The sequence below is a fragment of the Erithacus rubecula genome, assembly GCF_903797595.1.
Source record: "Erithacus rubecula genome assembly, chromosome: 4".
In the NCBI taxonomy this organism is placed as follows: Eukaryota; Metazoa; Chordata; class Aves; order Passeriformes; family Muscicapidae; genus Erithacus; species Erithacus rubecula.
The window spans coordinates 27,713,819-27,738,278 of NC_136686.1; the positions used below are offsets into that span (position 1 = coordinate 27,713,819).

General features: G+C 45.5%; 1 protein-coding gene across 2 annotated transcripts in view; it reads right to left on the minus strand.

Annotated features, from left to right (window-relative positions):
- The window catches only part of NTN4 (netrin 4), a 46,897-nt gene that overhangs the window by 2,281 nt on the left and 20,156 nt on the right, over positions 1-24,460 (minus strand). For both annotated transcript variants that reach the window (XM_079304855.1, XM_079304856.1), the window contains exons 3-9: positions 23,841-24,119; positions 14,340-14,466; positions 13,011-13,199; positions 6,616-6,832; positions 5,840-5,952; positions 4,615-4,683; positions 2,928-3,098 (exon numbers count right to left, since the gene is read on the minus strand). In XM_079304855.1, coding sequence (XP_079160981.1) covers positions 2,928-3,098; positions 4,615-4,683; positions 5,840-5,952; positions 6,616-6,832; positions 13,011-13,199; positions 14,340-14,466; positions 23,841-24,119 — 1,165 coding nt within the window. The remainder of the gene's footprint in view (positions 1-2,927; positions 3,099-4,614; positions 4,684-5,839; positions 5,953-6,615; positions 6,833-13,010; positions 13,200-14,339; positions 14,467-23,840; positions 24,120-24,460) is intronic.

Below are 24,460 nucleotides of genomic sequence, written 5' to 3' on the forward strand. Positions count from 1 at the left end.
CAGATGTTTCAAAGACATGACAGCAGGGTCTGACAAAACCTCAACTGGTTGTCCAGAAACAGAAAGGGCTGCAGGGTGTCCCTGTGGTGCCCTGCTGCAGGTCTTTCCTCAGGCACCCAGGTCTGCCTTGACTTTCAGGACATGACTCAAGAGTGCTTGAAACCAGGTAACAACTGTTAAACAGAGGGATAGAGCAAAGCCTTTGGCTTGAATTAACTAAAGAAACACTGAGATGGTAAGGAGAATAATCCTTTTCATGGCAGGAGGAGCTCTCTGCCAGGGTCAGCATCACACTGCAGCACTTTTAGGGTACAGCCACCATTAAACCCCTCCTGTACCTACTACTTTTTGCAGCAGTCTGGGCAGCACAACACACTGGTGCAAACCAGGCACAGGAGATGTGTCTTCCCTGGTGCTCTCTGTCATCCTGCTCCATCCTGGCTGCAGCTTTTATTGTCTTGGGTTTTCATTTCAGAACAAAGAGAGGGTGCCTCCCAAGTTAAAGGTCAAGCAATACAATTTGCTTTCTACTTTATCTGAGTTTTTGGGCACACACATACTCTCTTCTGCCAAGTAAACATAGGATGTGTGTGTGGCAGCATTGCCCTTCACAAGACATTAATTTTGGCCAAGTCAATATTGCTGTTATAAACATCACTTTTCAAAGTTTCCTAGATTTATTTCTCTTGAGAGACAAATGTGGTACACACATTCAGAGATCAAGCAAATACTGCCATGGTTGCTGACTGTCCAGGACTTTCTAAATTTTCAACCTGATGCTACAGAACTGATGCTACAGAACTGTAAAATTAAAATTAGTCAAACAACTGAGATGCCACAAAACAGGACTTGGGGGTGTGCAGTTTGCCCTGGTTCTCTCCCTGTCTGTGACTGTGCTTGGCAGAGCCATGGAAGGGATGGGCTTCTGTTGCCTTGCAAACAGGGAGACTTTAAATCTTTCAGCTCAGTGTCCCCCCAGAAGCAGCATCTGCTTCTGTATGTGTGTGTGGAGCAGAAGGTGTGCAAGGGTGGTGAAAGGGTTTCCCTTGTAGGAACTTAAACACGTTTTTCATCTCAAAATAGCCCCCAGAGATTTGATAAATGCTTAGAGTTTTTTTTCCTTGTCAGAGCTTTTAAGAGCCTACTCTCCATTTGGTATCCCTTTACTTCTGTTAAATAGTATAAAACACATCTGTCTTACTTTTGTGTTTATCTTTGATCTCCTCTATGTTTTTGAAGATGTGATTTCCATTATAGCTGTATGTCAGAAAATTGTTTTATGTCAGCTTGACTTTTCATCCAGCTGGTTTTGGTTTATTCACCTGTAGGCCATAAGCTCTTACTGTGATAGAGAGTTGAATCTGCTAATACTGTATTGCAAGCCACTCAGAAATTAATGTAGTATCTAAAGAAAATAATGAATTAGAAAAAAAATATCTGGGATCCTCTTTACCCTCTTTGACATTATTGAATCTTAAAGATTCATTCAACAGATGTTTTCAAGTTTCCTATTAGCGATTTTTTTTCAACACGAAGGCTGAGACTAATTTATACTCATGGGACCAGCAGCTGCATTTCAAAACAATACCAAGCTTTGCAGCATAAATCATGAGAGCTGGCAAGGCAGTAACAGAGTAGTAACACCTGATGTGTCAGACACCTGGACTGTCACTAAAGAGAGTTGCATCTCCACCTTTCTGCTGTTGTCTAAGAGACCTCCACTGATTCTGTGATTAATGCTGTCTTTTCATCTCTTGGGGAAGATCAGTGATGCTCCTCTGAAGTTAGTCGAGTGGCAAAGCTGGGTGTCAGGTGTGGGGCTGCCCTGCAGGCTCAGTTTTGGACAGCTTCCATTGCATTCTTTCAGGTTCATATTAAGGCAGCTGCATCTGGGCTTTCCTGCCTGAGTTTTCATTGCACATGGAAAAATACAGCACCTATAGCTATTTGATTAGTGATTTATGGTGTTCCAGCAATATCCAAGTCTTACTTAAACAGTAGAGCCCTACCTAATGCTGCTGATTCATTTGACCTTTGCATCTGACAAGACTTCCTAGCTACAGCTGTGCTATCACAGCAGCTTGCCTTCAAACCCAGACAGTCACTCCCCTGGACATGAAAGAAGACTGCAAACACCTCATCAGTGAATAATCTTCCTGCACAGCCTCACAGGCAGCCCTGTACCCCCCAGCTCCTAGTGCTGCACATGAAAGGGACATCTCAGCACCTCCATCAATGCTTCCATTGCCAATTTCCCAGTGGTGCATACACCTCATGGAAAGAAAGCCCTTCATCTGAATTAGCTGGTAACTGCTCATTTATCTTAGAGTTGTAAAGAGAGGTATGTCAGCTGGACCTTAGTTTTGCTCTGTATATGAAACCCCTGAACCTGCATGTCCTTATCCATACAGGAGACTGCATGCACTGTTTAGCCACCACTGGTTATACTCCATTTCAGTGAAAGAAGATGGGAAAAACTTGTTTTCACTGCATAAGAAAATTTCTTCCAAATCTTGCAGATGTAAATTTGTTTAGATTACAACTTCAGTGTGGTGTCACAATTCAAATTAGATTTAAATGTGTTTTTATGGATTCAAATTAGCTTTAACTTTGAAAGATATATCATGAAATTGTGGTGTGATGTGCACTTCCCACCCTCTGGGAACAGAGGCTGGCAAAAACAAAAGCTGTTACTATGCTACATAAAGAGAATTGTCTGTTTCAAAGTCTATAGGATGAACCAAGTCTTTCTCTATGAAATTTCAATTTGATGGAGATTGCTGTTGGAATCCAAGTGATGTAACAACCAATAATTTTTAATCAGCACTGGGCTGCAGTCTCAGCTCCTTGGTATGAGAGGATAGAGGGGTGGGAATGAAATCTGTGTATATGTGGTGGGGATGTACTGTTCAGGGAGTCAAACATACCAGGATTGAGGATGGGACAAGTGCAGCCTCTGTTAGTCCAGGATTCAGGGTACAGTGTCCTCTTCCCCCTGAGGATCTTCAACTTTGTAGATTTCAAGACTTTCTTGATCTTCACACTGACTTCTGCATGGGAGCCTTTGTCATGAGCTGACAAGATCTTAGTCTTGATCACTGGGAACACAGGAATTAAAAAGCAGGAATATACAAACTATCTACAGGGCTCTCTTTTTGCTGTTTTGGCCACGGTCCCTGAAACTGCCATGAGGGTATGAGGTCCCATTTTCCCCCAGAGCTCAGCAAACTCTTTGTGGTCCTTAGCACTTTAGGAAATCAGTTAGATTTAGGGGTGGACCTAAGGCTTTGCTGGCCTCAGCCTCATCCCACCCTGGTGCCAGTCCTGCTGCTTTGCAGAACTGCCAGATCCAAATTCAGCAGAGGACAGTGAGACATTGGTGGGGACTGGGGCATGCCAGGGAGTATTTTGAGCTCACTCATACCCACAGGCACATTTCCACCACCTGACATTGCACTGCTCAGCCCCTGCATGGTGGAGGCTCCGGGCTCAGATCCTCCACTCCACCTATACTGGTGGGTATCCCCATATGGTGGTGCTTTATCCAGTGCTCACATTGGGATGCTCAGGACAGCCTCTCACAGTGTGGCCTCCTGGAGCTCATGATGAGCTCTGTCTCTCTACTTTAGCTGACACCTTCCCATGTTGACTGATGAAAGGCGGGGGAAACCTGAGTGCACTTTAGATAAGATTTATGAACTTAGAGGTTTTATTACTTTTTTTTTTTCAGTTTCTTATCTTTTGCAAGATTAAACACAGTTATTATCGTGGCTGGGAAGCAAAACAGAGCAGAATCAAATTTTTTCCTAATATCACTAAGCCGGAGCTACATTTCAACAACTGGCAGCCCCTTGAACTCCACTTTGTGGGCTGCTCTGCAGCCTGCAGAGGTATGGGCTCTCTCTCTGTGCATTTTCAACTCCAGTGTGAAATGAAACAGGTGCAAGAGACCCCTGCAAGAGATTCCTTGTGAAGGAAGGGAGTGCTGCATAGAGCATTTCTTGCTCTGCCACAGTGTGAAGGAGTCAGTTCACTGGCACACACCAGGGAGGTTTGGGAAACAAAGCGCCTCTTCTCATTCATTTAAATCCAAGAGACACATAGACAATATACATCATCCCATTGCAACAGCTGAGCTTTGTTGACAGGGGGAAGTCCCAGTAGCTGCTGGAATTGTTTTATCCATGGAGTGGTGATCACAGTCCCTCCTTACATCCAGTATCATTCAGATACAGTGATTTCTAGACTCCGATTAGGGCACCTCATCTACAGAGCTGTCAGTGACCCATTTGTGGTAACAGTGGTTTCTGGTCTGTCTTGGACCTAGACAACCTCCCAAGGACACCTCCAGCTCTTGTTCTCCTGTGATTTTTACATGGTGCAGTACAAGCGTGTTTTGATAGCAAGAGAGATGAGTAACAAAACAAGATGCTTCACCCACCTTGACTTGGAACCATTATACCTATAAATTTTGGTTGAAGATCTGCCTTTAGACTAAGCATCCTGTGGGTTTTCCAGGATGGAGCACACACAGTACCTCTCATGCTTTATATACACTTTTGCACTGCCTTGCAGTAGCTCTCTTTACATACAACCCCCTCGCCCACAACTCACCATAGGTGTACTTCATCCCGCAGAAGACCTTGGGATTCCCTAAAACTTGCTCTTTACACTCACATTTACCTGGGGAAAAAGAAGGAAACAAATGGCTGTGAACTGTGCTTAAAAGACAGGAGCATTTGCAGGCAGAGCCCAGAAACTACCAGAGGTTTTTCAAGTGGTCCACAAGCCTCATGCAAAAAAAAAAGAAATTTGCAACTGTTTTCAGATGGAGAGTGAACACAGACTCTTAGTCCAAGGGCAATTACTCCTTGTTTACAATTAGAAGAGAAGGAAAACAAAGGCCTTATTATTTTGCCTTGGGATGCAAATAACATGCGTATCTTTCCCTGTGGTATTTTCCACACCGTAATGTACCAGACAAAATTTTAAAAGGAAATGTTGCAGAGGTTAAGGCAGATTAATGACTTCCGTGATCTCAGAACAAAGAACAACATGATAGACTTATTTACGTTTAAAATGAAGTCGCCTAGACAAACGATGGAGCTTTCCCCTCAATTAACTCAATTATTGTATCTTCGAGATGTTATCGAGCTGCTCTCTGAAACTGGAGGAAATGACGCTTGCCTGCTTGCATGCAGCAGCTGCAAGGGAGGACAGCTTGGTGCTGCTCCCCTGGGCCAGCCCGCCTTGCACCAGCCTGCATGTAGCACCCACCTCCCCCAGGCTGAGACACAGGAGGGAAATAACTGCTCCAGCTGCATGCTAGACCATCCCAAATTGCACCATAAGCTGCAAGGGATGCCAAAATTGTTGTGGGTATCAGGGAAATAATTTCTAGGTTAGAAATCCCCTAACTGCCGGCCGGTGAAGTGGCAAACCCCACCCTTTAAGTAAAGTTGCAGGTGTGTTGAGTTTTAGGGAATATATGGATACCTTTAAAACATGATGGTCAAGTAAAAGATGAGGGCATTCAGCCTTGAAATTCAGAGCTGGGACTGCAAATTCTTGCCTTGGAACAGCTAAATGCTGGGTACAGGCATTCAGCATGGAGCATCTGCCTTCAATGGGTGTGCACATGCTTGCATTGACGGGATGAGCCGTAAGGCTCCTCTGGCTCTTGGAGGGGAAAACCTCCATTCCCTCTGTCCACTCCCCAATGTCCATTCCTCCCTGCAGCTCCCAGGGTGCTAACTATGGGACAGTGCAGAAGAGCAGGTCTGCAGTGGCTTCTGATGGGAGGGGTTGGGATGGAACACGTGCAAAGCTGAAGTCCTACCGGAGTGCCGGAGCGCCGAGAAGCCCTGCTCATCCTCCCAGCCCCAGGTGGGCTCGCTCTCGTTGAGCACTGCCTGGAAAGGAGGGGGTTCATTGTGCCAGGTTACATCTGAGCTGTTGGGGCAAAAGGAGATGATCAGCCTTCTTCTGGGAGCCAGTGGAAAGCAAGGCCACCACCAGCCCATCCTCCAGACACAATGTGACCGACTGCATGTCTTGATGATGGTAAATGCAAGAGGCAGTTTTGGAAGGTGAACTAGTTGAGTGTTGTCAGAGAGGATCATGGATCCATTTGGGGTTTAAAATACGTTATAGGGATCTATATATCACAAATATCTTCAGTCTGGTAAAAAAAGCGACATGTCAGATCTGGAGAGTGGGGTATTATTAAAATGTGCTGTTTCTGTGACTCCAAGCTTCAGTCAACATATGCTGAGTTACCACAGCAATATTAAGCCTTTGGTCTTCTCTCACTCAGATGTCCCTGAAGCCCACATTTTGCTTGTGGAGAGGAAACAACAGTGAAGGTTATGGAAAATATCCAATCCACCAACACCAGCACTGAGAGCAAAATTCCAGCATCGCTGGTGCCCTGCCATGGTGTGCCAGGTGCCCAAGGGAACCACAGCCTCAGCTCCCACTCGATCCCCACTTCTTGGCCATACCAGACCCCAAGTATTTTACACAATGGACACTTCCCATCCTGCTGGCCACGTGTGAGTAGAGAGAGGTGGCGAGGTGTGGTGAGCTCGGGAGGTGTGGCGGGGCCCGACTGACCTGCTGCTGAGGCAGTCTCCGGTGAGGGGGTCGCAGCTGCGGGCGCAGGGGCAGGGCCGGCAGCCGTAGGCCCCGAAGCCCCAGTAGCCGGGCAGGCAGTGGTCGCAGCGGGGCCCGGCCACGCCGGGCTTGCAGGGACAGTCACCCGTGCTGGGGTCACAGAAGGTGCGGGGCCCCAGCGGGAGCACGGCCGATCCCACGGGGTGGCAGGAGCAGGCTGCAGGGCAGGGACACCGAGAGACAGGGACAGAGCATCTGTGAGCGCACAGCCACAAAATGCAGGAGATGCCTGCAGAACCACCTCTCTGCCTAGGGACACCTCTGAGGTCTCTGGGCTTTTTTATCCCTCACCCATACAAATCTGAACAGTCTCCCTTTGGAATCTGTAGAATTTTAACTTTTGTGAGCTAGTTTGTAATTAGCCAGCCTACCCTGGTGTCGTGTTATGTTTTGCCAAACAGGCCTTTATTACTTTCCTTGCAGCATCTGGATTCTAATCTGGCCAAGTACTCAGGGATGTGCCTTCCTCACTGTGATGTTTAAGCAGCTGCGGGTGCTTCACTGTGAAAATCAACCAGACCATAATTGCTTTTTAAAATAATAACAACTGTCTTGCATCCAGGAGGTTAAAAAACCCCTCAGAACAGTCATTTTAATTCAACTGAAGGCTAAGCAAAAAGTATCCCTCTGTTTGATTTTTAAAACCATCAATTACTAACATTAGGAAAAAAGAATGAGGAAACTGACAGCTCAGAGATAGGCTTTTGTATATTCTCCAGGACGTGGGTTTGCAGGCAGCACATCAGAAATGCCAGCTGCTCTCTTTTCTCCCTCACAGTCCTTTGCATCAGAACAATGCACTTGAAGTGTGTTGGGACATACTGGGTTCTTAGAAAGGATGCCTTAAAATAGGTGGTGTGAAGTTTTCCTTACCTACTCCTTATGGTTTTTTAAACATAATTTATGTCTATATATGTAACATATTTATCTTACAAAGCTACTTTCCCCCAGAGATGTGAATGTTTTCAAAGAACAGAAATACAGTTATCAAAAGCATGGGCCAAATCTCTGATCATGTGGCCAGGTCAGCAGGTGTTGCTGTGACCAGCAGGACCAGTAACTGGGTGACTTGTGCTCTTCTCACCTCAGGGTTTGGTTCTCTGACAGGACATGGTAAAGTCAGCTTAACACATTATGGCAAAAAATTGCCTGCTGAAAGACCTTTGGCCAAAGCTTCATTTACATAAAAACTGAGTTTCCTGAGAAAATGATACCTGTAGGGAATATTTTCACTACTTTCTAATACCAATCTTTCTGTTTTGCAACTGTGAACTCAACAGAACAGGAAAGCAACTACAGGCAACATATTTCTTTCTCTTAAAATACTTATTGCTGCATACATACATTTAATTTTGCTCTGACAACATTTTTGTGGTTTCAGGAATCTGACATACCTGGAGTATAGTTTCAAAATATTAAAGGATAGATTAATATTGGCAGTTAACTTAGAGGCGACTATGATTCCAACATCTTTGCCAAAGTAATCCCCAAATTTTCCCCACCCTTGCCACTCGCAAACAAATATAATTATATAAAATTAAAAGATTAGAAAGCCTCTCCACAAACTGTGTAAGTAGCTGCAGGCAGTGAACTCTGGTACCTTTAATAGCATAGTTTTCCTCAGCACACACTGAGACTTGCATACCTTTCTCCTGAAGTCTGTGAAGTGTTTTACACCTGATGCATATAGCCAAATGCTCTCTTTTCCTACTAGATGAGGAGGGTATTTCTGGCATTCCTCAGGCCCTTCAGGGGAAATATCAGGCACTTAAAGCTCTTCTATTCTCCTCCAGTTAATGAGATAAACCCACTGCTCAGCCAGAGATTCGGTCCTGTTTTGGTCAGGTTTCAGCTGAATTTTACATACAACCCCATTGAGGTTGGAGCTTTTAAGTTTTAGACATTTCTTTTACAATTATTTTACTTTTTTTTTTTTCTAATATAAAATTTAATATTGGTGGCAACACTACAGTGAAGCAAGAATATTAAATTTACAAAAGCTATTATGGAAAAGAGCAGCAACCTTATAGGTAATTAAAAAGACAACTGAAAATGGGAATGAGTTGGCTATACTTTTTAATAAAAGCCACAAGAGATGTGTTGTAAAGGCTGGTAATTTCTAAGAGGTCTGCATATCCACTTCCATGGATCCCATCCTTCCTGGCTGCTCCTCAATGAGACACCAAGGTGTCAATCTGCTTCCCAATGGTGGCTGACAAACTGAAGGTTTTTGCTTTTGGATCTTGGGTGAAGGCCCAAGACAACACTGAAAGGCATTAATCTGAATGGTTTGGGTGACAAATTTTCAACACAGTAAATGTTTGTGATGGGCTGCAGTGGGAACTTGCTGAGCAATGCAGACATAAAGTGAAGCCCATAACTATGCATCAAGCACAGAAGAAATGAGGCTCTAGAGCTCAAATGTGAGTGTGTTATACCACATTTGAAAGAAATGCATGGAAAAAGGATGGAGTGCTTCCATACTATGGCAAGGGCAGGAAGGAAAAGATTGCAGGACTGATTATGCAATGTTTGAAAGCTGGAACTATATGGGCAGCTGTGCTGTGCTGGTTTTAGATCCCATTTTTCTACTTCCACACAATCTGCATCTCGTTGTAGCACAGGTAGAAGGAAACCCACATCCAGGAAGGTTGGAGAGCAGCAGCTGAACAGCAGAAAAAGTAGCTACAAAGAGCATTGGAAGGGATTTCATTGTGGATACACAGGTGCAGAGTGTAAGACACTCAGTGTGAGGCTTCTGCACAGTGCCTGTCTCATGCATTGTGGCCACTTCCCCAGAGAGGCTGGAAGTCTCCACAGCCAAGGGATCTCCTGTGAGAGAAGGAATGGCTGGGCCCCAAGATCAAGAGAAATCTTTGACAAGCTTGATCCTTTTGCTTTCCTTTTGATTTTTAATCTGCATTGCTAAAAATGCCAATTTAGCAGCCAGTACTACATAGCAGTATTCTGCATGTGACTTTTCATGCACATATGAATTAACAGCTGCTGGTCCTGGCATTGCATGTGCTGACTAGGATGGAAAATCAGTGAGTGGGGTGCCAGCAGAATTGGATTTCCCTGCTCTGGATTGGTGATACTACGGTGGTTTCCTTGGCTGTCAGCTAACGTTTGGAAATGGCAAATATTTTTCCTCAAAACCCTACAGCTGAAAAGGCAAAATAAACTGGGCAATTATAGAACTCAATTTTATTGTCTGCAATCATACTGTAGCTTAGGCTTAAAAGCTCATGAGTATGGAAAGAGAAGTACTTATAGGTATGATGGGGGGAAAAAGTCATCAGATTGGCGTTTTAAGCATCAGAATGTTTCATTTTATCAGGTACATTCCTACTCCTGAGCAAACATTATATACACTTTTTGCCTACAAGAATCTTTAAAGTATCCTTAAAGATTATGGCTTAACAACTCCTTTGTTTACTTTGACCCAGGTATTTTTAAATTTTCAGTGGTTGAATAATAATGGTGTCTTGAGCCAGAAACAAGCAGGCAATGCCATAGCTTTCCCAAGAAAGAATAATAGGGCTCCACACACATCCCTTGTTATTGCAGACCATGGCATGGTCCTTGGAAATGTTCCAGGCATAGGCTGTAATTGATCTTATATAATTTAATTTAACAGTCATTAGTCATTTTCTACGGCCCTGCAGCTGCCACCTCCCCCGTGAGATGCTGGGTCCCTGGGCTCAGGAGCATTCCTGGCAGCAGGAGAGCAGGAGTGAAGAGGTGAAGGGGGCTTAGGGAGGAGTGCATTTGTGAGGGTTTGAAAAGCCCAGACAGAAATCATCTGGGAGTTTGTAGTAACAGGGTCTCTGAAAAGAAAGCATTCAGATAATCCCTATGTTTGTGGAATTCAGTTTCTGCTAGGAAAAGCTGTCATTCTCAGATTCTTGAGGGAGTATCATGCTCTGCAATTAATAAATGCAGAAAAAAAAATAAAGAGTGATTAAGTAGATGTACTTAATGCTGAAGGTAAATAAATGTAAACTTTTTCTCACTACACTCAAGAGTATCTTACAGTTCTTGTTAAATATATGTTATCTTTGGCTTTTAAATACCAGAGTTCATGGATTTCTAGTGGTTCATAAAGCTGGATTGCTGCATTAAAGAGTAATGGAAGCACACTTCTTTCTTTTAAAAATGTGTAAAGTGGAATGCCATGGGCTAGTAATTCAGAGATGAATGCAGAAAGCCAAGAGAATCAAGCACTGGCATATGTCAACAAAAATACCCATTAATCATCTAATATCCACAGCTTCCTGGGGCTCATAAAGGCAGGGAGAAACTTTTTAATCAGGCAGCCTGGAATTTGGCTAACACATAGTTAATGATGTGATGTACTGCCTGACTTCATTAGCAATGGTCTAAGTTGCACACAGGCACGTGCACAGGGTTGGCAGCCTTCCCCTGGAGCTGGGGCTGCTTTGCAGCAAGCAGTGTGTGCTGAGACCTCCTGCATCCATCCAGCTTTGCAAGGAAGAGGCTCTGTGCTGGCCAGCCCAGGAGGGGCCATTTGGCTTCCTCTTGGACCCTGCAAACAGCCACAGTTATGGACTGGGCATTCTGGCACAAGGACAAGCCTACAATGAGCACTTTATGAAACTCCACCCCATCAGTGGACTGAGTGAGGTGACCAAGGAGGTAGAGGCCACTTTTACTGCTTCCAAGGTGAAGGGTGGTGTTTCTAGGTGCCCAGAAAACCCCACTCAATTCAGTGCCAAAGCTTCACTTGTCTTCAATGGCCTCAGAAAAGTACATATTCTTCCCTGATGGGAGCTGGCATGTAAAGAATAACAGGAATTGCAACCCTAGCAAAGGTACCAAAACCACAGTACAACTATCTTTCAGAGTTTGAGGGTCCCATGCAGCACTTATTTCAGTCTTCCATCCTGCATTATCTACCAGCAGTCAATTAATACTATCCATTCTTTTTTTAATCAACAAGGATGAAACCACGTATTAGAAAAAAACATATATATCCTCTTCTCTGTGTCTAAATGCAAGACTTAAACATGTTTTTTCCCTAATGAGACTCCAAAACAAAAGTTCATTGCCCAAGTCCTGGCAGTAATTAAGGAGGGAAAAGATCTGATGTTACAGATGAGACTTAGAACTTTGATGTATACAAGTAGGTAATGAAACTTTTTAAAGCCATTAAATTCACTGTTTAAAAAATAAATTATTGTGTACATACTACAGAACTGAAGTAATTATTTACACAAGCAATGAACTGTGGTCAATTCCGTTTCCATAAAGAGAACTAGGGCTGTAAAACAGGCAGTTCAGCTGTTGCTGCCCCTCCTTGCAATGAGTGAAAGGTGGAGAAGAGGAGGAGCTCTGCAACAGACTGGTGGGGCTGCTGGGAATCTCATGAGGATGACATGCAGCAAGGAGACAGGACAAAAGCAGCTGTTCCCCAACATGTCAATGACCAAACTGAAAACTCACACACCCTCCTGGGGTGCAGCTCTCCACTACAGGGGGGTTTTCTCTTCCTGTACATGCAGGTACTACTCCTTGAGAGGAGAGAGATGTTCTCAGTGTCTCCTCAAAAGACATAGACAGGGTGTCAGTTGGATTTCTTTCTGTCACTTGTGAAGGTCCCCCTCATAGTAAGTGAGTCAGTGAGGAGAAATGTGGTGAAGCCAGTGGGTGGCTGCAGGCTCAGAGAGGAGGGCATGCCTGCACCCCATATTTAGCTGACCAGTATAAATGTCTCAGCATAATTTGGGGATCTGGAGTCCCCCATGGTGAGTCACCATTCTCACAGTGGTCTCTGGGGAGTGTGGCTTTTGGATTGCTTCTTTGCTTGGGAAAGATTTAATTTCACATGTGCCTGAATCATGGCTTTTAGTGTTGCCTCCTCAGTGTCCCACCTTCTTGAATATCACTTAACTTGTGTCCCTGTCTGTCCTTCCATACCCACCTGCTGCTGCTAACACAAACTGGTGGGTGATGCTATTTATCGGCTGCACCCCTGCTGGCTGAGGAACCTGATTCTGAGGTTGCAACAATCACCAAACAAGGAGAACATGAAAAACAGGATGCAGCTTTTCCTTTCCAAAAATAGCAATAGGAGAAAGTAAATGAATCATCTCTCTTCCCCTGCCCTCAGGCTAAAGGGATCCTTGGGACAGATTTGTCAACAGTATCTGCAGGTTTCACCCTGCAAATATCACCCCTGCTTTTTGCAAGTAGCATCACAAAGAGGATTCAAAGAGCTCCCTGTCCTCTACTGAAGCAAAAAGGTTGCTCCAAGGAGGGGCAAGAAGGTCTCCCCTTCGGTTTGACCCCTTCCCCCTTGCACCCTGACTCACGTTTGCAGGCGTCCGGGGCAGAGAAGGGCCGCCGGAGGTCGCGGTAGAAGCCGAGCTTGCAGCGCTGGCAGTGCTGCCCCTCCGTGTTGTGCTGGCAGTTGTCACAGACGCCGCCGCTGCGGTTGCCCGACGCCAGCCACGCATCCATGTCAAAGTGACACGTGTCCGCGTGCCCGTTGCACTTGCACGCTGAGGCCAGGCCAAAGGGAACAGAAAGACTCATTAAGGCAGGGACAGATACTGATTTATAGAAAAGAGACACAAAAACCAAACCGTGTTTCGGAACAGGGACTTGACCTGTTATTCATCTGAATGCATGGAGTATCACTACATTTTCATCTACGCTTCCCAACCTCTGGGGATAACATTTAAAGAAAAGTATTTTCTTTAACTCTTTTGTTTCCAATACAGGTTTTCCAGTGCAAGGACAGTTGGTCAGGCCAGAACAGAGAGACTCATGTTCACTGGTCCTGATGAGGAAGGTAATCCTTCCCTCCCAGCTTTAGAAATCAGCACTGCCCTATACAACATCTACCATGAGGGTTCTGTCAGGATGTTCCCTGCAGCTGATGGAGGAAAAAGGCAGGTGGAGGAGAGGTGTGTGAGAGAGGACAAGCATCCTCCTTACCCTGTGCTGGCAGTGGAGGAAATCTGCATGCCCACACGGCCGAAGTCAGGGATCAAATGAGATCTATTCCAATGCCTGCTCATCACATGCTGCTGGTGTAAGCAGGAATTCACTGTCATTCCCTCAGTGATCATCCATACTGCAGTGAGCATGTCCACAGCCCACACAGGCAGGCTGATGGCAGCTTAAGTATGGATAGCATGGTAGCCAGGGCAGGATGGAACTCAGCAGGCCTGCAAACTATCCTAGGGTGGTGTGGCTAGTCCTCAGTGCCCTTCTGGCTAGACTGCTGCTCCTACTGAAGCAGATGGCCCCATGACCTCTGCATTCCCTGCTTCTAGCAGTCAGCCTAAGCATCCTCCCTGGCACTGCAAAACTGATCTTCAAACCTCCAGAGCCTGCAGCTCCTCCTGTCCTCGGTGCCCAGGGCTGAGCAGAAAGGCCAAACCAGCAGGTATCATGGTCTCATGAGGATTGCCAAACAAGGGGCTGTGCAAACAGGGCTGTCCTTGCTACACAAATGTGTGGTGGTGTGGGGCAGGGCCATGGAGTGGCTCTTCACTCACTGAGCTGCTGGGAAAGCATCTCCCTGCCACCCCAGCATAGGCTGCCTCTTGGACACATGGGAGCAAGGCACACATGGAGGAAGCATTTCACTCTGGCAGAGGACCTGGAGACACCATTCTTGACTGGCTACTTACACTGGCACTCCTTGGGGGCTCCTGTTTTGCCATCGGCAGCCTGCCAAGGCTGGTCATTGTAGAGAGGGGCGCAGTGCTGGCAGTGGGGCCCTGCAGTGTTGTGCTTGCACATGCATTTCCCATGGACCTAGCAGGGGAAAGAGAGCAAGGGTCACTCACAGCAAAGGCCAGAGGCTCAAGGGCACAAGCAGTGCCCAAACACAGGAAATATCATGCCAGCTACATGCTACTGCATTGACTAGAAGGAGGGATATAACATGATGGCCAGTTCAGCCAAGGGCAAGTATTCTGTAGTTACACTTTCAGTTAGGTTAGTACGTGTCATGGTATTGTATAATAGTACCTTTTTTTTTTTTCTTTTTTTTTTCTTTTTTAAAGATCTGAAAGAATCCTTAGCAATTTCCAGATGCAGCTTGAATTTCCAGGAGATTAAAAAAATGCCAGGATTCAAAGCATCCTTGGGAAACACTGTAAAACCTTTCTCTTCTCTCTCATAAACATGAATACACCTTTGCAGGAATAGCACCTACAATCTCAGCACCTAGCTCCATGTGTGCCCAGCTATCTCCAGCACAAATAAGTATGAGAAAAAAAGAAAATCAACCCCCATGAAACATAAATGTGTACTCATCCTAGGCAGAATTTTTGCCCCACAAAGGGAGAATGAAGGATAGCACAAGGTCTGTGACTGACTCTACTCGGACATGCTCATGACAGATAATTTAGCAGCTAGACAGCCCAGTGTAAGGGGGTAATTAGAGATGAAAAGCCAGCACAGCACACTTGGTGCCAGCTGCCCTGTCAGTCGCTGGCATTACTCACCCTGTTGGCAAGTGCAAAGCAAACAGGATGTAGCCAGAGGGCACGAGCAGCCTGGCAGTGCCTGGGTGCAACGAGATGAAGCTCTGCTGCAGCATGGCTCTGCTGGCAAGGCTGAAGGCCCTGCCTTTTCCCATGGAGAATGGCAGGAGCTACCTACTGTGGCTATTTTGATATGTGCCCGTGCTTGCAGCTTAACTCTGCTCCACATTTTGCTTTTAAATGCATGGTTTGGCTTCTCCTGCTGCTCATGGTCGAGCTGGGGGTCTCAGTGTGCCCTGCCAGTGTGGTCCTGTGCTCATGCCACAGCTTGGACATAAAACAATGGAGCTGCTCCTGCTGCTGGCTGATTCTGGCATCAGGGGCAACACAGGGTGGCTGGGGTGCCTGGTGATCCAGCCTGGAGCTGGGGCATGGTTTTAACTGCTGCTAGTAAATGGTGCCTTGCACACAGTTTAACTTGTGGTTTTACAAGTGTGCTGCTCCTAACTGCTGAGACTGCCACAAAAAGGTTCCTGTGAAAAGCCTGAACAGTAAACAAAACAGAAGAGGACCTTGAACACGTTGTAAACAGCTCCTGCTCGTTACATAGGTGCATACACACACCACATACTACTGGCTAATGATGACTTTCTGATTTATTCATTTGTAATGGATAGATTTCAGCTGCTGACTCACAGGAGTAAAATATAACCACTACAGACGAAATTTCAAAACTGATCTGGAAAGTCCTTCAAAGACTTTTAAGCAGAAATGAAAATATCAAGATCATTAAAAAACTTATTGAGTTCATTCCTATTAAAATGTTAGACCATCAAAAAATACACAACAGCAACTGGGCTTTGTAAGCAATGGATAGATACAGATGGAGTCAGAATGCACAAGCATCTAAGCTAAAGTGAAATACTAAGCTAACTTTGTTTTCTGTGCTATCTGGCCTCATCACAGGTATTAGCTGGTCTCACTGCAGATACTGTCTGGCTTACCATATTGATGTAAGTTTAAATGAGTGCTAATGTCTGAAAAGAATGAGAAGTAAATATAGAAAAGAAACAACAAATTTGCAGAGGGTATATTTAGTTCTCAAAATGTGTCTTGTGTTTTCATATTTTCATTTTTGTTGCCACCAACAAAATGTTCAAACTCTCGGATACCTCCCTTTCCTAAATTACCATTCATCAACAAATTTCTCACATTTTTTTTAGGCAAGGTCCACACACAAACCAATGTTACAGAATCTCTTCACACACATTTAAAAGCATACACATCTGTATGGAAACAGAAGATGACTAAACTTGTACTGGTCATCTTCTAGTGGTTTTGATGGTGTCTTAACTCTTTGATGCCACTTTTGGTAGGAATTTTTTGCAAGCCCTTTGGCCATTGAGTGGTTAGGGCTAGACATGTTGTACTAGCCTGAATCACATCTGTGGCCAGAGACAACCTCCAGAAATCCTTCCTCACAGGACTGTCCCAGCTGTAAGGGAAGAGGCACCCACCAGACCCAGGACATACGAGATCAGGAAGGGAAGGTGACCAGAAGGAGTCAGAGAGTGCCATGGGCAGAACCAGGGGTTCTTTGATGCTTTTGCAATCATGATGCCAAAGTAAGAAGGACATGGGAGAATTGCAAACAGAAATTGTCTCAGACATGGGGATACTTGGGATTACTATGGGGATGTGTGCTCCCCCTTTCTGTGCCCACAGACTGTAGCCTCACCCTCCAAATTCAGTTTCCTCCTTGCCAAAGCCACACAAAGAATCAGTGGGGACCCAATCAATCATCCAGAGGCTGATCAGCATTAATAATCCAAAAACTCATCTGAAACTCAGCAGAACCTCAGAAACCCTCAAAGGATTAAGCATTCCAATACTCCAGCAGAGAGCAAGGCAAAATGCCCCACCAAGGAGCATTCATGGTTCCAAAGAGCAACAGCTTGGATTTCCTGAAAGCACAAGTACTGTATAATGTATCATGCTGCATTGCTGGAATAAGGGAAGGTGGGTGAAAATAGAATAGGATGGGTATCCCAAGAATCTGCTGTGCCACCATTAATTTGGCATACAGAGCTAGTAAGCAAACCACTGAACAGCTGTGCACCAACATATTAATATTAAGGAAAGAGGTTGTATATAATTAAAAAACAGTTGCAGCAGTGGAAGGCTTGTGGTCTCTCATGCTGTGGCAAGGAGAGCTGCAAAAGAGCCAAGCTGGAGATGATGCAAATCAAGCCAGCTGGTGTTTATCTAGACAGAGGCAGAGCATGGCGTGACACTCCTGGTATTGATTGCTTGTAAAGGTGCCATGCACCTGGGCAAAAGGAAACAAATGGTCTGGCTGAAAAGCTTAAAAAATAACAGAATAGCACAATTCTGATGTCTGTATAAAGGCAAGTGCAGGACCAGCACAGAGGTCTGTAGACTTGGGCTCCAGCCTGACTCAGTGGGTGCTGTCCAGATGAGCCAGGGGGAACATATTCCCCATTCTTATCATAAGGGATTTTTAACTGATCAAACTGCTTTGCAGTTTCCTTTCCTCAGGGTTTATGACAACCAGGCTCCATCAGCTGCTCCCTCCCAAGCACAGATCCCACTGTGGATCCCACACACCCTCTGCTCACCTGGGCAGGGCCCAGCACAGCTGTCCAGTGGCCCAGCATGGCTGTTCAGTGGCCCAGCCTGCAATGCACACTTTGCAAACTGTGTGTCCCTGCTTCTGCAGGGCTGGGGACTCAGTGGGATCACCTGCATGGCCATGGGATGCAATGGCCTGGCTGACCCTGCTTCTGTATCAGAAGCAGCTACCCAGTCTCCAATCTTTGGGAATAAGCTTTGGAAAAGGCAGCAGGTTTCCTAAATTCTACACTGCTCAAGTTCCATGGTGGCCTCAACCCCACTCAGCCAGGGAGAATGTGGGGTGCAGACCCACTAAGGAAGAAGCCAAAGAGCTGAATGAACAGCCAAACCAAGGGAGCAGAGAGTAACAGTCTTTAACAGCTTGCTTCTCATTTAGTACCATTTAGTTGGTACTTTCTTTTCCATATTCCTTTTTCACTTAAGTTTAATGAAAAGTCAGACCTAAGTGATTCAAAAACCTTGCCTCAGGGTGAAGTATTTATTCTCTTAGAATAGCGTTACAATGACTACCATCCAAAACAGCTCTGCTTTAAAATGTCTCTCCAACCTAGATTTATGTCACTGAAGAAAATACATGATTTCTTTTACATAATTCCAGCATGACAGCAAACATTTTTATGTATTAGAAACAAAATAGGTGGATACTAGTAAGCCTTTTCTTGCAGCCCACAGGTAGACATGCATATTTTTTTTAGTTATAAAGAAATACTATGAAGCTAGAAATGCAAGAAAGATAGGACAAGAAGGGGTAATACAAGGAGAAGTGGCAGCAGGTGAAAAACAGCCAACAGACTGTCTACACTGGGCAAAATTAATGTCTGTAAGAGCTGTAGGAGGGCCACTTGCAAGACTGGTCTGCCATGCCAATACCCTGTCATGCCACGGAGCAGCTGGGAGACGGGGAGAAAGCAGCCCAGCAGCTCTGCTGGGACACAGGGCAGTCTGGGGAAGTGATGTACCTGGCCTTCAGGATTTCTCCAGCATCTCATCACCTTTCTGAAGGCAGAATGGGATCCCTGTGCACTGACAGGCGAAAGAGCACATCTTTTCTTCCCTTTTCATTCACCTCACCTTACAGTTAGCTGTAAGGCGTGCCCACCAGGGTCATTATGGAGCATCCCTAAGTACACAAACACATTTCCCAGTATGTCTCACTCACTCCTTTAAGCATTCACACGGCTCCTGCCTCATTTAAGCAGCAAGGCCTTCTTATAACATTTTTCATTTTGTCATGGGGTCTTTATATCCCAGTTCACTTTCACACTGCTCCCCTTCTTAGCTTGACAACCCTGTCACAATGTCAGTCATTAGAGGGCACAATGCAAACACTGTTACAAAAGTTGCCTTCTGTAAGATAAACGAGCGGCTGATTCTCTATACAAAGACAGTTGCTAGGGCATGCTTCCTTCCAGAGCCTTTTGTTGCCAAATTATAACCTTCCAGTGCTTCCTTTCAGATTGCAAATACATAGGGCTTTTTCTTTAGTTGAATCCTATAAAATCCTTTCCCCCATATTTATCATGTTGACAAAGACTGCTGCAATGGGGGGAAAATGCTTTCAGTCACCTGTTATGAATTGATTTATACTGTAAGAACTCACTCACTATATGGAGTCCAACACAAATCCACACTAAAAGAAAATCAATGTCCCAAAGACCTGATAGAATAAACAGTCTAAATAGCTGGGAGGGGCAACTGCTTTTAATAGAATTTCCTTTTTGGAACTTCTAAAACGGTATTTTTTCTCTCTGTTGCTTTTTTTTTTTTTTTTTTTTTTTTTTTTTCCCTTTTCTTCTTTTTTTTTTTTTTTTTTTTTTAACTTTCAGGGAAAATGGGCATGATACTAGCCTAAGGGAAAATGGCAGCATTCACAGTGAGTCTCAAACCATAGCTTTTAAACTGTGCTGTGCTCAAACTGCTGTGCCAGTTTTAGAACCAATGCCTACTGGGGGCTGTCAGCACATGGGGAGGTATTCTTTTACCAAAGCACCAGACAACCAAATTTATGCATGAGAAAATTCTCATATCCTATCTTGTTCTTGTGAAAGAATACAAAGCTTGTTGTCCAGGGTGTGGGGGCTGTGCGGTGAGGTTTTTTTAATTCCTTGTACAATAGGCTTCTGTCAGCACTGCTTTGGAAGACCTTGAACATCTTTTGATGTCAGTAGCATGATAACAATTTATAACAGCCACTGGGTTGGCCACAAAGCAGGGGGGAATATTCACCCTGCCTAACTACACAGAAGTGCTTTAGCAGAGTATCTTAGTCCACCCAGGATCCCAACCTTCATAATTATGGAAAAAGTTTGGAGAGATGAATTGGCTAACCTGCAGAAATCCACATTCAGGGAGGGCCAAGGAGTCTCTGAGATGGATGAACTCCAGCTCTCACCTTGAGACAGAGCTGCACAGCCCAGGTGAGCTATCTCTGGGTTTGCTTTCCCTTTGGAGTCCTAAATTGCAAGATCCTACTTATCTCTAGGCTTGCACAACACTTGTCTCTCCTCTTGCAAGCCACTTGCCATAGCTGCAAGCAGGCCAAGGGGATGCTTTGGCTGGTAAGAGGCCAAGAATGCAGTGCAATGGCAAAGGGTGAGAAGCTCCTGTGCCACAGATCAGAGGAGAAAACAGTTTTCTCATGGACACTGAAAATCAGAAGTGATCTCTTATATATGTGAATTCATTTGTTTGCTCATATTTGTGGTTTGCTGTGTAATACAGCTCACAAAGTGATCAACTGCTTAGCATGGTATGGTAGGACGTCTGTTTGTCCATGCATATCTTTTCCTGTGTATGCACTGGGCTGTTGCTGATGAGATTTGGGTAGTGACCCTTTGAATAAATTTGGGAGAAGTTGGAAAGAGAGAAAGTATCTGTATCAACTTGACAGTTGTCTGTTGTACACAAATGTGCAACAAGGAACAATCAGGGTCATACAGCTCCCATGAGGAGCAACCCTTGCCATCCTAGGAAGGCAGCCAGGTCTTCTCTGTAGTCTTCCTGGAAATACACCTTCCACTAGACCAGAAAATCCACCTGTACATTCAGAATTCACCTAAAGGCAGACATGGCACTTCTGACATTCAAACAAAATCAGTTTTCCTACACAAACACTATTCTCTTTTAGGAAAAAGGGTAGCTGGGGGAATTTCCAGGAGGAGAGGAGGATCATCGAGAGTTTTGCAACTAGATGGTGATGGGGGCACAGAAACAAATCTCTTATCAGATTCTGTGAAGTTGAACTTTGACCCAGACAGATTGCAGACAGAGATTTCCCCATCCCAGAAAATGAAGCTAGAGCTGCTTCTGCCAGGGCAGAAGGAGACCCTCTTTGTTCATGAAGTCACTCTCTTTTCATCCCAACCCCACACCCCGAGGGTGTCCCAGGTAAGTATTATCTCATGGCCAAGTGGACTCATAACCTCAACCACTCATAACTTCAGCCACTCACAATATTTACTTTTAAAACTGTCACTTTCTCAACACACAATTGCCAAGATTTCTAAGAAAAAAAATACATCCAGTGGAAGGAATCCTGTGTCAGCAAGCAGAGCCCATGTCCAAAGCTGACTGTCCTGGCCCCTTGGGTCAGGATCCTGCATCAAACCTGCCAGAACTCACCCCCAGCATTCTCACATTCCCACCCTTTGTCAGATCATCTCTGGGTGAGGTGGCTGAAATGCTTCTGCTCACTTTGTGAGAGAGATCTGGCTGAGACCTGGCAGCTGTGCCCAGTGCTGCTGGTATAGCCCAGCTTACTGCCCAGGGCAACCCAAGGGAAAAATAAATATATCACATCTGGGTCTTCTGCTGGCCAAACAGGGGCTGAAACTAAGGCTGCAGTTAGGATTTTGCCTGTAGGTTGAGAACAAGTGGGGAGTTAAGAAAATTTGCACATAGATTTTTTGGAAAAGTTGTTTGGCTTTTTTATTAAATGATCTTAAACATGCCTAAATTTTGATGTTAACACTCTAAGTTAGAGCATATTCTTCAGGAGGGCTCTTGTCTAAACAAGTATAAAACCAGAGCCAGATTGTATAATGTATTGTGAAATGATACTGTGCTTCCCTGCTTTTGTTGTCCTCAGTTTTACACTGATGGTTATGATAAAATCCTTGGCAGATAGAGTTACATAAAGACTATACTGAAGTCTCCATCTCCCTCTTGAATGACTGGTCATAATTCTTCAGAATTATATTTTCTGTGAGTTTTTCAGCTATAATGTATAAAAACTGTCTCTCTGTAATCCTACTCTCTTTTCAGAAGTTTTCTGACTTCTACCACCTAAACAGCCACAGATATCCCAACTTTTCCTCCCTTTTCCATTCATTCACGTGTGTGATGAATTCTTCCTGTCGCTTTGGAAATAATTCTCTCTTCCAATCTTCCAATCTTGATGTAAACCCCAGGCTGGGTTGCATGAGGTCGGTGCCACTGCAGTCCCCAAATAGCAATAGCCTCATGCCACAGGAGCCTGGCATGGAACTAAGCTCAGCCAAAACTGCTCCAGCTCTATGATGGAAAAAGTGGTAAAGCTCTCACCACGCCCTGACCCTCCCTGCAAACCATGGGGCTCTGTCAGCCCTACACTGGCACATCCCCCACGGGACATGCAGGATGAGGTGTAAGCAAAACAAACACAGCACGAGGCAGCAAAATGAGTCAGCCTCACTGTAGGAACGTCACCTTTGGGACTCCTGCCACGTAAACATTTATAACCAGAGTTGAATTTCCCCCTCGGGGCCAGTGCAGGGGTTTGTTGCTATTTCTTGCTCTGTTTTCAGTGTGATTTTGGCACTTGCTTCCTTCCCACAGCAGCCTGTTACCTGCACACGTGGGTTGCCATAGGCTGTAGCTGTACAGAAAGCCTATTTGGCTGCAGGCTCTGTTACAGCTCTCAGAGGTGCTCCAGGGCACGCTCCCATGCAATTGTATCCCACCAAAATAATCCTGAGCAAACAGCTCCTTTCAAAGACTTTCACTCAGGGGACATCTGCAGAAAGCAGAGCAGTGCTACTTGAAACAGTCTTATCAATCACAGCGCTGCATGCTTTCAAACTGGTATATTTTCAAGATGTTGCAAGGCTAGCTCTATTAGAAGGGAAACATCCTGTCTGCTTCATGTCTGAGACTGTAATTTAAGTGAAATGAGAGCTTCCCAAAGAGCTGGACTCCTTACCTTGATTAACTGCCTTCTTTTATTTTAATGATCTTTCTCTTTCTAACATTATTCAGTTTGGCTGCTCTGTCTTTCCCTACTTCTCCTTTGCCAGCAAAGCCAGAGTTTTCAGAGCCAGCCTAGATGAGCAGAAAGGATAAGATGTGCTGGGGGCACCAAGTGTCCCTGGACCGGCTGGGTACAGGCATGCCATGCCACAGACATCCAGTGTATCGGCCACAGCTGTGCCCATCACCCTCCCTATGGATTAGTGGCTCTTGCTTCCCTGGAATTTTAGTTTTGGTGGGTCCTTAGGAATTTTCTCAGACATCTTGTGATAGGAATCCCCTTGAAACCAGAACACAGGGATTTTATCCAGGGAAGGGTATTGCAAAGTACAATAGAAAGCCCATAAGTGAGCGTCAAAACCCATCTCTATCCCCTTGGTTCAGGACCTGACCCAATATCCTTGGATCCTCCAGAAGCAATGGTAGTCACATGACACCTCGTATCTTCAGAGAAACTCTCCTCCTTCTTTGCTACCAAAGTGCCCTGCATTTTTTATCCTTTAGATATTGTGTTATTGCAAGTTAGCATTTGGGGACAGATGGGTGTCAGCAATTTAAATATTTTTAAAGATTTACCTGAAGTAAGCAAATTATGGTGGGGCACCTTTGGAGGATGAGAGTCCCACACAAAGACAAAAGGAAGTTCAGCCCCACATGGAGATCACCTCCTTTGTGACAACCATTTCTGCTCACTGTGCTTGGAATCCAGAGCATCACAGGTCAAATATCACACACTTGGACCTACCATGCTCTGTAGCATCCCTCCCTATTTTAACCCCCTCTTTGCCGCAGCGCAGACGGCTGGCTGCACGTACATACCACTTGGAAGACGCCGGCCGCCTTGACGGGCCTGAAGCCGGCCACCGGCGAGCAGTGGTCGGCGTGGCCATTGCAGAAGCAGCTGCCCTTGACGATGAAGTCGTAGATGGCGTAGTGCAGGGCTGCTGGGGGCTGGGGGGCCGGGCCGGGGGGCAGGCAGGGGCAGCCCTGCCGCCGCAGCAGCCGCACCCGCAGGTTGGTGATTCTCAGCTGCGCCTGGGCCTCCGCGCTGTACGGGTCCTCCGCTGAGTACGGCGGCGACAGGGCTCGGAAGATCACCTGGGCACAGAAACACAGCAGCTGAAGCAGAAAGGGGGGTCAGCCAGCCCCAGCGTGGGCCACGGGGTGGAGTGGGAATGGCAGCATCCTCTGGGAGCCAGCGCCAGGCTCTCAGGATGCTCTTCACACTCTACAAGGGGTGGGAGCAGCAAATCCACCTCCAAATCAGTGTGCACAGGGTGACCCCCCCATGATCCCATATGTTCCTCTCCACAAGAACTTGACAAGATACCATAAGCACCTGATGGGTGTCAAGTGACATTTTGACACCAACTCAGAGGTGGGTGCCACTGCTATGTGGTGTGGCTCTGGGTGATGGACTTGTGGGGGACTCTTCATTA